Source organism: Panthera onca, chromosome B4 (genome assembly GCF_046562875.1).
Source record: "Panthera onca isolate mPanOnc1 chromosome B4, mPanOnc1 haplotype 2, whole genome shotgun sequence".
Classification (NCBI taxonomy): Eukaryota; Metazoa; Chordata; class Mammalia; order Carnivora; family Felidae; genus Panthera; species Panthera onca.
In genome coordinates, this window is record NC_138345.1 from 34,313,382 (window position 1) to 34,327,337 (window position 13,956).

Genomic DNA, 13,956 nt, shown 5'->3' on the forward strand with positions numbered 1-13,956 from the left:
AGAGTAACAGAAGCCTTAAGCCATAAGGGCACGCGCCTGGCTCAATCGGTAGTGTGGGACTCTTGGTCTCGGGGTTGTGTGTTCGAGCCCCACATTGGATGTAGAGATTACTTTAAAAAAAAAAAAGATGCCTTAAATGATAATGGCTTTAGTTATAGTTTTTTTTCTTCATCCCCTTAAGCAGCCAGTCATAACCACAAATTTGCGATTGGTTAAGTTTCTCGCCAAGGATTCTGTTAATAGTTTTTTGGATAAGTAAGGACAGATTGGTCCTTACACAAAGCACATAGCTTTGTGATTTCTTTCCCAGCCATGTAAGGGTCAGTGACTCTCCACTTGCAGTTAAGATGTGCAGTTCTTTCCATATTTTCCAATTGACAACACTTCCCTATTAAAGAACTTATTTCTTCACAGATGATGCCAGAAGTTCGGGGAGCCTTATTTGGTGCAAATGCCAACAGGAAGTTTCTGGACTAAGCCTTTGGGAGAGGTGGAGTTGATCCACTGCTCTCTGGCTGTGATGTGGAAGTTTCTAATATTTGAAGAAACAAGATATCTGTGTGGCTTCCTCTTCACTGTTCTAATATTCTGTATTTATCAGTGGATACTCTTCTGTAGCTAATGCCTGTGTCCTAATTGTTAACAATGAGAGCAAGTTCCACTTAATGTAATCAGGAAACCTCCTTCTAGCTACTCTAAAAGTAGCACAGCTTTCATTTGCTTCTGTAGTATGAAGGTGAGGGTATCAGATGGTGGTTATGGGAGCTTCACCAAGTCTTTGCTCTTCCTCTGATTTCAGTTCTCCAGTCTAGAGGGTGACGTGTATAGTGTTCTCTGATATTAAATCTCTGCTTTTAGGCTTAAAATGCATGGTGGGGGGTGGGGGCACGCATTCCTTCCAGCAGTAGTAGCTTCACTGTTAACCTGTTTGGGCCTAGAAGTGTTCCTCATCTGTAAATGTGATTTAAAATCTAAGCCATGAATATGTTTTATTTATTAAAACAAAAGGTTTACATGGATTTCACTGTGTTTTATTATGCAAGGTTCTACGAGTTTGTGGTTTGAGAGGGTCCAGTTCTTCCTGAGGTATCTAGATAAGCAGCATTTTCCTAATCCCCATAGCATTTGCTGGTCGACAGCTGTCACTACTTGAAACCATTAACCCTCTGTGTCCTCTGGCACTTCCTGCTCACTTTTACCAGGCCTTTATCCAGAGGTGTTCCTTGTAGCCCCTTAGGATCTTTCACACACACCACACGCACAGGTGTTCAATATTACCTGTCCTCCAGAGGGTTCGACAGCTTTATTGAGGAAATAGTTTTATTAGCTTTGGCAGAGTCAGAAAAGAAAAGCATCTAGGGGCTTATTGGAGGAGAAGGGTTACTGTGTGTTAGGCCTAAACCCTTTCACAAAGGGCCTTTTCTTCCTCTCCTCGTTCTTTATTTTTTTCTCAGATGACGACTAATAACTGCCCAAGATCTTACCGGTAGGCAGAGTTGCTATCTAACTCAGGTCTGTCTCTGCAGCCAGACTCCAATGTGGGCTTCTCTAGAGAGAATGAGGCTACTGAGGCTGGCCGTTTTTTCATTAACATAAGTGAGATTAGATGGGGACTAATGTAAATACCAATTTTCGGGACAGGCATTTTTTACCTAAGACTTGAGCCTGCATGCTGATAGCATTTCTCTGACAGCCCTCCGGCGAAGGCACTGGTGCGTGGGAACTGTCACAGTGGATCCCATTCCTCAAGGTGATGCGGTTAGGAAATGATGGGGTCAAGACTTCAAACCCAGTGTAACTGAAAGATAAAGTATCCCCATGGCTGTCCTCTGACCTCATGAGTGGTGATTTGAAGGGCACGTGCTAAAGACCTGCCTCAGAGCTCATTTTCATGCATTTTGGTTCTGGGATGGATGAGGAAAGGTGGAGGGAAAACAATCCATTGCAGCGGGTCTACTGCTCCCACTAATTACAAGATGAGAGTTTAATCAGTTTTATTTAAAACCAGGTTCCATGGACATTGTTCTGTGAGAGTCTGTGTGGTGCAGGACAGCCGCCCTGACAGCCCAGGCCGCTCATCGGCCTAATCTCTCAGCTGCTTGGTTTTGAACGAGGTGCTGACTTTGAGGGCTTTCATGGTCCCCTTGAACTTCTGATCCTCCTTTTCCCCCAAATCAGTGCTAGAACTAACCATAAGTTATTTAACTCAGAAATAACACTAAATCTTCAAACTGACTCAAGTGTATGGAGTTTGAGTGTGAAGTAGAAATGTAAAATGGAGAAACAACCCCTCTATCTTACTATGTGTTAGGGTCCCGCAGTTAATACACCCCAAGCACATACTATGTTTGCTGTTGAAAAGTAGGTGGTTAAGGGCTTCTGAAGCTCCCTGGTAGCTATAACCCCGCCAAAAAACAGATGCGGATATCACGAAGGGAGAACGGGACCATACCCAGCTTGCTTATTGGGATAAGAGTGTGTCTTCTGAGAGTGAGGTAGCACTACAGGTTAGAGGACAGAGTATGACATGGGGGGTGTCTCGCTCATCCCTCTCTAATCTAAGTAGAATATGCTAGAGAGCTGGCAGCAAGTAAAGGGACTTGAGCTCCAACTCTCTACTCGAAACACTTTAAGATCCGCTCTCCAATACCAATGAAGTAGACCCCTTGGGCAATCCCAAAGAGAGGGGCTATGACCAGGGCCCGGCAGCCTGCTCCCTTCATGAGGGCGGATGGTCCCTCCTGAATCCAGATTTTCCTGCGGAGAGAGAAGAGCCCTGTGAGCTGATTGACAGGAGTGCACTGCAGACGGTGTGAAGTGATCCGCTCTCCTCCAACATGTGCACATCTCTCCACGGAAGGTAGATGTCATTTTTCACAGCAATAGCACCTCCCGGGCCTGTGGGAGCCTTGCCCCACCCATCATGTGTGTGCAGTCTGGTTACTAAGCAGCCGGGCTGAGCCCTGGGAAAGTGGTTCAATCTGTCTTTCTGGGAGAAAGATGCTGCAGGGATGCAAGGAGAAAAAAGCTCCCTCTACATCCTGTTTCTGTTGAGAGGTGAGGGGAAGGAGCAGATCTCAAAGAAATCCAGAGCTCAGCGTAGTGCGGTGATAAACTGTTGCCCTAGGTGGGGTGTAGGTAGACATGGACGCAGCCTGTGAGGGCCTGTGAGGGGCGACAGGGCTCTCACCTGGCGCAGTCGGTGATCCCACTGTAGCTGTCCTCACCCAGGCCTTTTTTGAGGGTTTGGATTCGAGTTTTCAAAACTAAATCAAGCAAAAGTTAAAATAAGTAATGAACGTCTTGCTTTTGGCATCCTATCCTCCACACGAAGTGGTTTCCTAGCAGAGCCAGTGTAGAGAAAACGGAATCCTGAGGCCAGCTCTGCCATTGTGTGATCTGGACTAGAAGATCTTCCTGGAGGAATTAGAAATGACATAGTTTCTGTAGGAAAAGTGTGAGGGTCCACTTGCCTGTTGGAGCAGCCGAGTTTAGCCCTGAGGATAGGAGAAGCCCGTTCTTCCCATACTGCTTAACTCCTGCCTTTAGCCTTTTAGATTTTAACTGCCCCCACCTCAAGGAACAAAAAACTAATGAAATCAGCACCTAGGAGGTGAAGGGATTTGTCGGTGATAAGAAATAGAGCAAAGGTCTCACTGTTGCCACTTTATCTGGGAAGACTCTTGGTGAGTTTCTGCCAGTGACCACAGGTTGTGACCCAAGAGGGGTTTCAGGTTGGAACTGTTTCATTTCTGTCCTGAAAGTGGAAGATTCCTATTTATCCTATAGACAACTATACGCTATCTAACTTGTAAAGCAACCCTTGAAGACCCTCATCTCTGATGCACTTACCGTCCAGAGGTGTTACTGTGACAGCAGCTATGGAACCCGCAACACAGCCTGACATAAAGGAATGAGCAAAGGAGGCCTTCCCGGTACGCTCGTTGAACCCAAGGTTGTTAAGGTTGGCAAACAGTGGGAAGTAGATGATGGAGAAGGGAATGTCTCTGCAGGAGAGCAAGAGGAAACACTGAGCTACCTGCTGCTTCCGGGGCTCCCACCTAAGGTCATGCAGTACACCTTTCCATGAGCTGTAGAGCCCAGCAGATGGTCAAAGACAAGCCCACAGTTACCTGTTCCCTCTCTGGCACCCTGTGATAATGCAGGGTGTAAGGGAGACGATGGAAGGGAGACGATGGGTTTGTCTCCCCACCCCCAGCTCATTACTCTGCCCTACCAGCACCCGCAGCCATTCTGTGAGGAGCCAGCAGCGGGTGCAGAGACTGGCAGTGCGTTCAATGAGAAAGGGTGACAGGCTATGTTAGAGTTAATGAGTTGAGCAAGTGTCTGGTGAAGGGCTATCCAAGCTAAGTGTTGAGGGGATGGGGTAGGCAGGAGGGTGAAGTTCATTTATCTATTAGGCAATAGATCTCTTAATGAGATCTGATGCAAGGAAACTATCCCCTGGCCTGGGGCACTTCAGACCAACTTTAAGGATTTTGGCCAAGTAGCAAAGTAAAATGAGGGATCTGTGCACTCATTTGCTTATAAATGACCCAAAGTCCTTTGTACACAGGGCATTCTTAGGTGCCTTTGGACCACAGAACACCCAATACTCATGTGGGCCTGGTTACTGGAGCAAGGGCCTCAAACTAGTCTTCCAGGTTATACCCATCCTCTGCAATTCTGCCCAACTCTGGACAAAATAGGAAGCATCAGGATAGTTTGCTTTCTGGGGTTTAAATGTTCTAGGAAGAATGCAGAGACAGATTGGAGCAGCAGTGCCTCTGGCCCTCTGGCCCCTCTTCCTGTTCACTGGGACCCTTCTGTGTCCCAAGCTCAGGAAGAAAGTCTCACCTGAGGAGAGTGGCGCCCAGACCCTTATAGAGACCAGACAGGCCCCGGGTGCGAAGTAGTTCCCAGGCAATAAGGGTGGCAGACGGGCGCTTGTGGGTGGGAGCCGAGCGGGTAGTGTAGGACCTGGAGGAGGAAGGCGCTGAGGCCGAGCCCTGACGATGAACTGCTGAAAGGGAGAGGACAGACACTGTCACAAGCCAGGCCCCAGCAGGTATTGCAAAACACTCACAGGAGTGTACCCCCCACTTCCTACCCCTGGGACACTTTGGGGGCAAGGCTGACATCCTGATAGAATTCTGAGGCTTGTCCTAATTTTTATTTAAGTTTTGTTGTTTTTTAATTTGAAAGAGAGTGAGAAGGGCAGAGACAAAGAATCTCAAGCAGGCTCCACACTCAGTGTGGAGTCCGATGCAGGGCTCGATCCCACCACCCTGGGATGATGGCCTGAGCTGAAATCAAGAGTCTGCCACTCAACTGCCTGAGCCACCCAGGCACCCCAAAGATTTTTAAGTATTTCTATACTTAACGTGGGGCTTGAAATCACAACCCCGAGATCAAGAGTTACACACTCCACCGACTTTGCCAGCCAGGAGCCCTGGATTGTCCTAATTAAAAAAAAAAAAAAAAAAAAGTTTATTTATTTTGAGAGAGAGAGAGCATGCGAGCGGGGAAGGGCAGAGGGAAAGAGAAAGGAAGAGTGAATCTCAAGCAGGCTCCACACTGTCAGTACAGAACCTGATGTGGGGCTCCATCCCCCAAACCTCGAGATCATGACCTGAGTTGACACCAAGAGTCCAATGCTCAACCAACTGAGCCACCCAGGCGCCCCTGTCCTAATTTTAGAACATTAGTTTTTGGCTCCAAGGAAATCTTCCTAAGATGGTTATTATCTAATTTGTTGTCCCTACTGTACAAGGTGCTTCGTAAGAGCACAGCCACAGCCTGCCCGGCTCCCTTCATAGGAAGCTATAGCAGCACCTGCCCCTACCTGCCAGGTCCTTATCCTCCTGTTAAAACTTGCTTTTGGTCTGGCTGCCATTTCTAAACCATCTCTGAGCTATTTACAGAGATCCTATTGGCACTTTGGGACATTGGAGTCCCATATGCCTTCTGCCTAATGTGTAAAGCAGCAAATTCTTTTTGTCCAAACGCTTTCTCCTTCAGACTTCCAGAGGTGCCTCCTTGATCCAGTATTCCAAGATTAAGTGAACGTGGTCTTTAAACCCTTCACCATTTGACAGAATTTGATTCTTCATTTTAGTTGAATAATTCGGAGCCTGCAATTTGATGAGTTAAACATCTAATAAATAGAATGGAATTTTTTTTCTCCCGAGCATTTCAAGTACAAGCATTTCATATGTGGGTGAGTCTCCTTAATGACCACAGGGTTCAACACACTGAAATTGTGTATTTGTTTTCTTCTCACCGAGAAGCTTTGTCTAGATTTTAGGTCCTTGCTAAAAAGAAGTTATTTCATATCCCAATTTTGTTTGATACCTAGCAGGGCAACATTTCATATTAAGAAAGCTAGTTACCACACATTTTCTTGTGGTAGCAATCTAGGTGCAGGCCTCAAACAATTAGCTTTAAGAGGGTAGTTAATCAGAGGCACCTGGGTGGCTCCATCAGGCATCTGATTCTTGGCTTCCACCCAGGTCATGATCTCACAGTTTGTAGGTTCAGGCCCCACCTTGGGCTCCGTGCTGACAGTATGGAGCCTGCTTGGGATTCTCTCTTTCTCTCTCTCTCTCTCAAAAATAAATTTATTAAAAGAAAAGGTAATTAATCAATGGACATTATTTTCCCCGCTGTCTGCTTTAGATAGGTACATAGTTCATCCATTCATTCATAGCCTTTCACTTTTTATGCGTTTTAGGAATACTGAAAACTCTCATCTGAGTTAAAAAACAAAACTTCCAGAGCTTTTACTCTTGTAGATCAAAACACTCTTTCCAGTGCCCAAACTTTATTTTTTCTGCAGTGTTATGTGCTTCAGGCTAGTGTGAACCAACCCAGAAAACCAGTTGATTCTAGCACACACATGCATACTTGGTTTGAGGAGGGGAAGGACACCCACGTTCATTGACGACCTTCCCAGGTGCCATGTTAGGCACGTCACACATTGACTCATTTAATTCAGGCATTGTGGTTTCCCTCTGAGGAGAAGCCCTCTGCCCCACCCCTGGGGCTGGCCTCCCTTCTACCAGATAGCTAATGCTTGTTCTTAATGTATGCCTTGGTACCTACACCACTCTAAATTTTTGAAAGGATCAGGATTTAGGAAAATTCTCTTCCAGAGAAAACAAAAACAATAGGAATGGTTCTCTTGTCCCTTGTTATGCCTTCCCACTAACAGCCAGCTTCTGTAGCATAATAGAATGTCTATTGAGAGAAATATTTGTGATCAGGATGTTGACACTTAAAATCTTTAGAAAATCAAGCCTAAATGTCATGGTGATATGATAGAGGTATGAGGGAATTTTCTGTCCCTCTGAGTCAAGTTTCTCGTTTCTGCTATTTTTTCTGAACTGGAAGTGTTGAAATCTAGAATAGATGGTTACTATTAAGACCATCTGACCAAACTGTTAAGATGGTTAACATAAGACTTCTAAGGGTGCCTGGCTGGCTCATCAGTAGAACATGTGACTCTTGATCTTGGGGTTGTAAGTTTGAGCCCTGCAATGGGTATAAAGATGACTTAAAAACACAAAAAATCTTGAGGCGCTTGGGTGGCTCAGTCTGTTAAATGACTCCTGATACTGGCTCAGGTCATGATCTCACAGTTTGTGAGTTCGAGCTGCATGTTGGGCTCTGAGCTGACAGTGCAGAGCTTGCTTGGGATTCTCTTTTTCTCTCTCTCTCTGGCCCTCTCCCCCCAAATAAATAAATAAGCTTAAATAAATAAATAAATCTTAAAAAAAAAAAAAAGAGGCTCCAGGGTCGCTCAGTCGGTCAAGCATCCGACTCTGATTATCAGCTCAGGTCATGATCTCATGGTTTGTGAGTCTGAGTCCTAGGCTGGGCTCTGTGCTGAGAGTGTGGACCCTGATTTGGATTCTCTCTCTCTCCCTCTCTCTCTGACCCTCACCCACTCGTGCTCACTCTCCCCTTCTCTCTCAAAATAAATAATAAAAAGACTTCTGACCCAGAAAGCTGATTCAATAACACAGTCTAGCAAATGAGTGTAGAATGTGGGGGAATCTATTCTGATCACAGCCCTTTATTAATCTCATGTGGAGTTGGGAGAGACCTCACCCAAGCGGCCAGCATCCTGCAGCTGAATCTTGAGCATTTCCATGGGACAAGTGACCACCACTTGGCACATTCCAGCTCCACATCCAGCTAGCATCTCCATCTTCAGGTTCCGCTGCATCCTGTGGGACCATGAATCAGGCTCTTTCAGCGTCAGGCTAGCCCTGCCACCCACCCTGGCCCCATCTGCCTTCCCTTGGTAGTTGGGGCTTTCCATGCATGGTATTTAGCTGTGTTCAGATCAGCTGGGTGAATAATCACCTGGCCCTCAAACTAAGCCTCTTTAAAACATGAAACTACCTTTAAATCAGGCTGCCAGGGAGGTAGCACCTGCATAGAAGTTGAAACTAGTAAAATGAAACTACCCATTGCAGGGATTTGATTGTCCCTGATCCCTTCAGCAATATCACTAGGGCAATGGGAGGCACAGAGAGTATTAGAAAGTGTTTGGGGTTGATTTTCAAAAATTTATCAGCATAAAAACAGACACAGAGATCAATGGAACAGAATTGAAAGCCCAGAAATATACCCCCGAATATACAGTTAACCAATATCTGACAAGGGAGACAAGAATTCTCAGTGGCGAAATGACAGTCTCCTCGATAAATTGTGCTGGGAAAAATCAGATATTCACATGTAAAAGAATGACACTTAAACCCCTATCTTACACCACTTATGAAAATTAATTCAAAATGTATTAAAGACTTAAATGTAAGACCTGAAATCATAAAACTCCTAGAAGAAAACACAGAGGCAAAGCCCCTTGATATGGGTCACCTAAAGCAGAAGCAACAGGAGAAAAAAAAAAGTGTGGCTACTTCAAACAGCAAAGGGAACGTCAACAACACGAAAAGGCAACTTATGGAATGGAAATAAATATTTGTAAATAATATAAATCATATATCCGACAAGGGCTTAATATACAAATATACAAAGCAATCATACAACTGAATAGCAAAGAACAACAAATAATCCAATTAAAAATAGGCAAAGGACCTGAAAAGATATTTTCCAAAGAATGTATTATTTTTTTAACTTTTTATTTTTGAGAGAGAGAAAGGAAGAGAGGGAGACAGAAAGAGAGAGAGAGGGGGAAACAGAATCTGAAGCAGGCTTCAGGCTCTGAGCTGTCAACACAGAGCCTGACATGGGGCTCGAACTCATGAACTGTGAGATCATGACCTGAGCTGAAGTTGGACGCTTAACTGACTGAGCCACCCAGGCTCCCCTCCAAAGAAGATAAATGAACAACAGGTACATGAAAAGGTGCTCAACATCATTAGCCATCAGGGAAATGCACATCAAAACCACAATGAGATATCTATCACTGCACACCTGTTAGAATGTTTATCATCAAAGAGACAGATGGTAAATGCTGGCATGGATGTGGTGAAAAGGGAACCCTGTGCACTACTGGTGGGAATGTAAATTGGTGCAGTCAGTATGGGAAACAGTATGGAGGTTCCTCAAAAGTTAAAAACAGAACTACCACATGATCCAGTAATTCCATTTCTGTGTATATATCCGAAGGAGACAAAACACTATGTCAACAAGATATCTGCACCCCCATGTTCACAACAGCCAAGATATGGAAACAACCCACGTGTTCATGGACAGATAAGTAGATACAGAAAATGTGTGTGTGTATGTGTATATATATATATATATATATATATATATATAACACAATACAAAGCTACTCAGCCATAAAACAAGGAAATCCTGCCATCTAAACATGGACTTTGAGGGCACTATGCTAAGTGAAATATGGCAGACAAGAGTAAAACAAATAACTCAATGGTCTTGTTTACATGAGGAATCTAAAAAAATCCAAACTCATTGAAAAAGGGATCAGGTTTATGGTTATCAGAGGCTGGGGGTGGGAGGTGGGGGACAGGAATTAGGTGAAGGTGGTCTGTAGGCACAAACTTCCAGTTATAATAAGTAATGACAGCATGATGACTATGGTCAACACTGCTCTATGGTACATTTGAAAGTTGCTAAGAGAACAGATCCTAAATGTTCTCACTGGGAGGAAAAAAACTTTTTTTGGTAACTATATGAAGTCATGGATGTTAACTAAACTCATTGTAAGCATTTCACAGTATATCTACCTCAGGTCATTATACGGCACAAACATTACACACTGTATAAACTTATACAGTGTGGTACTGCAATTATGGCTCAATAAAACCAAAAAGATGTTCATCAGCTAGTTGATGAATATATGTGTATATGTATTCTATAATGGTCTATCATCTATCACCTATCATCTAGAACTTTCAAATTACAACAGTTCATTTTCTCCTTGAGTTTGCACTTGCCCGAACATCTGCAGCCAACCTTCAGCCATTTGTGTGCACATGTTTAGATACATGAAGGCAGGTAAACCAGCACATTCCTCTCCCTGTCACCTTCCCCCAAACTACAGACATAGGGTGAAGGACTTCCATCCCACAGCCCCCTGGCCTGGCCATACCCATCCTCCATTAGCAGCTGCCGGAAGAAGTCATTGGCTGCCAGCTTGATGGCCTTCTCTGGGGTGACCAAGGTTAGGTTCACTGCAGCCCCTGCAAGTAAAAAACCAGGATGAGCTAAGGCCGTCTGGAAAGTAACAATTCTTGGAGCACCTGGCTGGCTCAGTTGGTAGAGCATGTGACTCTTGATCTCAGGATTGTTCAAATTCAAGCCCCACGTTGGGTGTAGAGTTTACGTAAACATTTAAATAAAAACTATTTTAAAAAGGAACAATTCTTTGAGTCTTCCACTCATATAAACAACCTCCTCTCAGACCTAGCCAGGTAGGTTTCTGGGAGTAACTGGGGTCTTGGGAGGAAGGAGTGTTGAGGAGGGCTCCTCTGCCTATTTTATAGAAACATGATTTTTTTTTTTTCATCTCCCTACTTTGACTCCCCTCCCTCCACATTTCCCTTTTTCACGTATGTGTTTTCTTTATGGGCTTATTGGTGCAGTTATAAGGAAGGTATGTTTGTCTTTGCTAGTGCTGCCCATCTCTGATGATAAGTGAACAGTTCCCCAAATCAAGCCCCAATAAGAAGGTCCTGGGGGACAGGGATCGGTTTCCATTACTCTGTGCTTTACTAGCCCAGTCCCACTGGCAGCTCTTTGAGTCACAGAGGTTTTTACTTTATTTCTCAGGGGTTCTACATCAGCTCCTTCTCAACGCCAGTTTTGTATCCACTTTCTAATCTGTAATCATGGCTGTGCGGGGACAATGCAAGGGACAGGGACAGCACTGGCTTGTGTCAGGGAAGAGCCATCCAGTAACTCCCTTTCAGGAGCTCAAAACCCTTTCCATTCTCTTCCCTGTCAGCCTCTCCCCCTTCAGCCCTAAATGAGAAGTGGGGGGAAGAGAAATGTGGGGGCCAGCATCACCCAGTGAGACAGTAGTGGTGCCATGATGAAAACTAGGGCTCCTGGGTTGCTCCAGTGTGCTCACTGGTGCTCCCTAAAACCTCACCATAACTGCCTCTGTCTCCACCAAGGAACGAGGGGTGGGGGGTTTGTGAAAAACAAATGTGGCTTAGGATCACGTGGTAGCCCAGGCCCTGCCCCAGGAGCTCCCTGGGCAGAAGAAACACCAAGTCCCAATGTTCTATAAACCCACAAAGTCTGGTGCCCTGTACTGCACCCTCTGTTCTCACTTTACCCAAGCCAGCCTTCCCCCAGGGATGCATGATAAACCCACCTCGGTACATGCCCAAGAAGCCTTCCGCCCTGGCAGTTTTCACCAGGCAGTCTATCCTAGAAGCAGAGGCCAGAAAATGAAGTCAGTGGTGAGCAAGACGCTGCTCCATCAGCCCCGCTACCCCTACTCCTGTGTCCTAATCCTGTTGGTCACACCCCAGTTGACCACCTCCCCTGACCCCACTCCACCCCCACAATGCATGACTCTCTAAATAAAGAGATGGGAAAGAATGAGGCCCCATATTCCTCCCTTGGGAGTCCCCCTCTCCCTGCTCACCCCATTCCCCTCACCAATACTTACATTCCTTTGTAGATATCTTTTCCATGTTGATTCTGCAGCCGAGTCTTGGCCAAGTCGATGGGGAACACACAAGTTACTCCAACAAGCCCTGCCACACCTCCATTGATGAGTTTTGCTGTAATACTAGTCCGTGAGGAGGAGGGAGGCAAAGAATAAGTGAGGGAGGCAGAGAGACACAGGAGTTCTGAGGGAGGCTGGCTGCAGAAAGCTGCACAAAGCCAGGACTAGATGGGGGGTGGGGGTGGGGGTGGGGGCAGAGAGGGTGGGAACAGCAGCCCCACCTCAGCTCCACACCAGAGACCCCTCTCCTCAGCCTGCTTCCCTGACTGCAGCACCTCCTTGGCCAACCTAACCTGGGGCTCCCTTCCCCAGAGACAGGTGAGGGGCTGGGGGCCAGGGCCCCCTCCAGGGGCTCTGCACTCACCAGGACTCAGGCATCTTAACCCCTCCAGGAAAATGTTCCTCAAGCTAGGATGCTGCAAAGGCTTTTGGGAAGGAGGTCCAGAGTGCCAACTCTGCCCCCTGGGGCCCTGCCAGGGCAGGAAGTCCTCAGCTCACCTCAGAGCAGTCCCTCACAGCTTCCACCCAGGGCCTGTTCTTCAGCTGATCCCCACCTTTAGAGCCACATAAGGAAGTTTTCAAACAGATTGCAATTTTATTTTGGCTTAAGGTCACTCAGAATGGAATTTGAATCCTGGCTATGCTGTTTACTTAAACAAGTTACCTCACTTCTCTGATCCTTTGTCCCCCCCCCCCCCCCCCCCCCCCGTAAAACTGGCCTCAAGGGATTTTGTAAGGATTAAATAAGTTAATGCACTTGGTAAATGATAGCTATTATTTATAATAAGAGAACCTGCTTCTAGTCAGTGTAAGATAACCAGGGTTAAAGTATTGAGATTATCTGATTCTAGCCAAAAGTAAAAAAAAAAAAAAAGTCACACTTTACATAATGTGAGCCCCCTTATCCAGAAATTTTGGAAGACTGAAAATAGAAATGAAAGACTGAAAACAGAAAATAAAGCTTCCTCAGTCTCCTTGGAACCTAGTAATATCTCATTATCTTTCAGGCCAAGGGCGACTGTGAGCAAAATATTTGGAGGTAGATTACCTGGAAGTAGTAGGAATAGATAATAGATTTTCTCACATCTGAACCCTGATTTCACAAACAAGCAACTTTGTGAAAACAAATAGAATTGTGACTGAAATTCTGTAGTCTGAGAAGATGTAGTTCAAACAATGACACTATATATATACACACACACACACACATACATATATATATATATGTATGTATGTATGTATATATACACATAGTATACTGGGGGGAAATGAGTCTCGCTTGCTCCTCCCCAGGACTCAGGAATCTGGTAAAGAAGCTGAATGATGTGTTGTTACCACATGTTACCACAGAAACCCAGCCCAGAGAGTTGGCCGTCTCAGCCAGTTTACCTCAAATCCTGGCTGGACATTCTGCTGGTGGGTCCCTGGGACACAGGCTGCTGGCTCCTCAGGGAGATGGCTGGCCGAGGCAGATGCGGTGCCTGTGTCCTGGACTGTGGCCCACCGCAGCAGAGTGGAGAGAACACGGGTGTCAGTGGAGACTGGCCTGAGCCACCCTCCTGATGAGCCTCCGCAGGCCCGTTTCCTCCTCTATAACATGATCAGAACAGCACTCATCTCATGGTATGAGAAACCTCACATGTACTGGGACAGAACATTATTAATGGATCAATACTGCCAACTGGCTCCGTTACTTTTCCTTCATGAAACTTTTTGGACTTTGGGGATTGAGATCAGAAGAAAGGCAATGAGAGAGAAGGACAACGGGCCCAAACTAG

At 45.6% G+C, this 13,956-nt stretch overlaps 2 protein-coding genes across 9 annotated transcripts in view; one reads left to right on the forward strand and one right to left on the reverse strand.

Annotated features, from left to right (window-relative positions):
• The window catches only part of ATP6V1E1 (ATPase H+ transporting V1 subunit E1), a 31,073-nt gene extending 30,054 nt beyond the window's left edge, over positions 1-1,019 (forward strand). Inside the window, exon 9 of the mRNA XM_060658939.3 lies at positions 415-1,019. Coding sequence (XP_060514922.1) covers positions 415-477 — 63 coding nt within the window. The 3' untranslated portion in view covers positions 478-1,019. The remainder of the gene's footprint in view (positions 1-414) is intronic.
• A 960-nt stretch (positions 1,020-1,979) lies between these two features.
• SLC25A18 (solute carrier family 25 member 18) overlaps positions 1,980-13,956 on the reverse strand; it is a 28,720-nt gene continuing 16,743 nt past the window's right edge. For 2 of the 8 annotated variants that reach the window (XM_060658937.3, XM_060658935.3), the window contains exons 2-10: positions 13,568-13,671; positions 12,119-12,241; positions 11,819-11,874; positions 10,589-10,679; positions 8,113-8,231; positions 4,858-5,023; positions 3,853-4,007; positions 3,191-3,266; positions 1,980-2,757 (exon numbers count right to left, since the gene is read on the reverse strand). In XM_060658937.3, coding sequence (XP_060514920.1) covers positions 2,616-2,757; positions 3,191-3,266; positions 3,853-4,007; positions 4,858-5,023; positions 8,113-8,231; positions 10,589-10,679; positions 11,819-11,874; positions 12,119-12,241; positions 13,568-13,587 — 948 coding nt within the window. In that variant the 5' untranslated portion in view covers positions 13,588-13,671 and the 3' untranslated portion in view covers positions 1,980-2,615. Of the gene's footprint in view, positions 2,758-3,190; positions 3,267-3,852; positions 4,008-4,857; positions 5,024-8,112; positions 8,232-10,588; positions 10,680-11,818; positions 11,875-12,118; positions 12,242-13,567; positions 13,823-13,956 lie in introns of all 8 variants that reach the window. The other 6 variants (XM_078450242.2, XM_060658936.3, XM_078450243.2 and 3 more) reach the window with 4 other exon arrangements.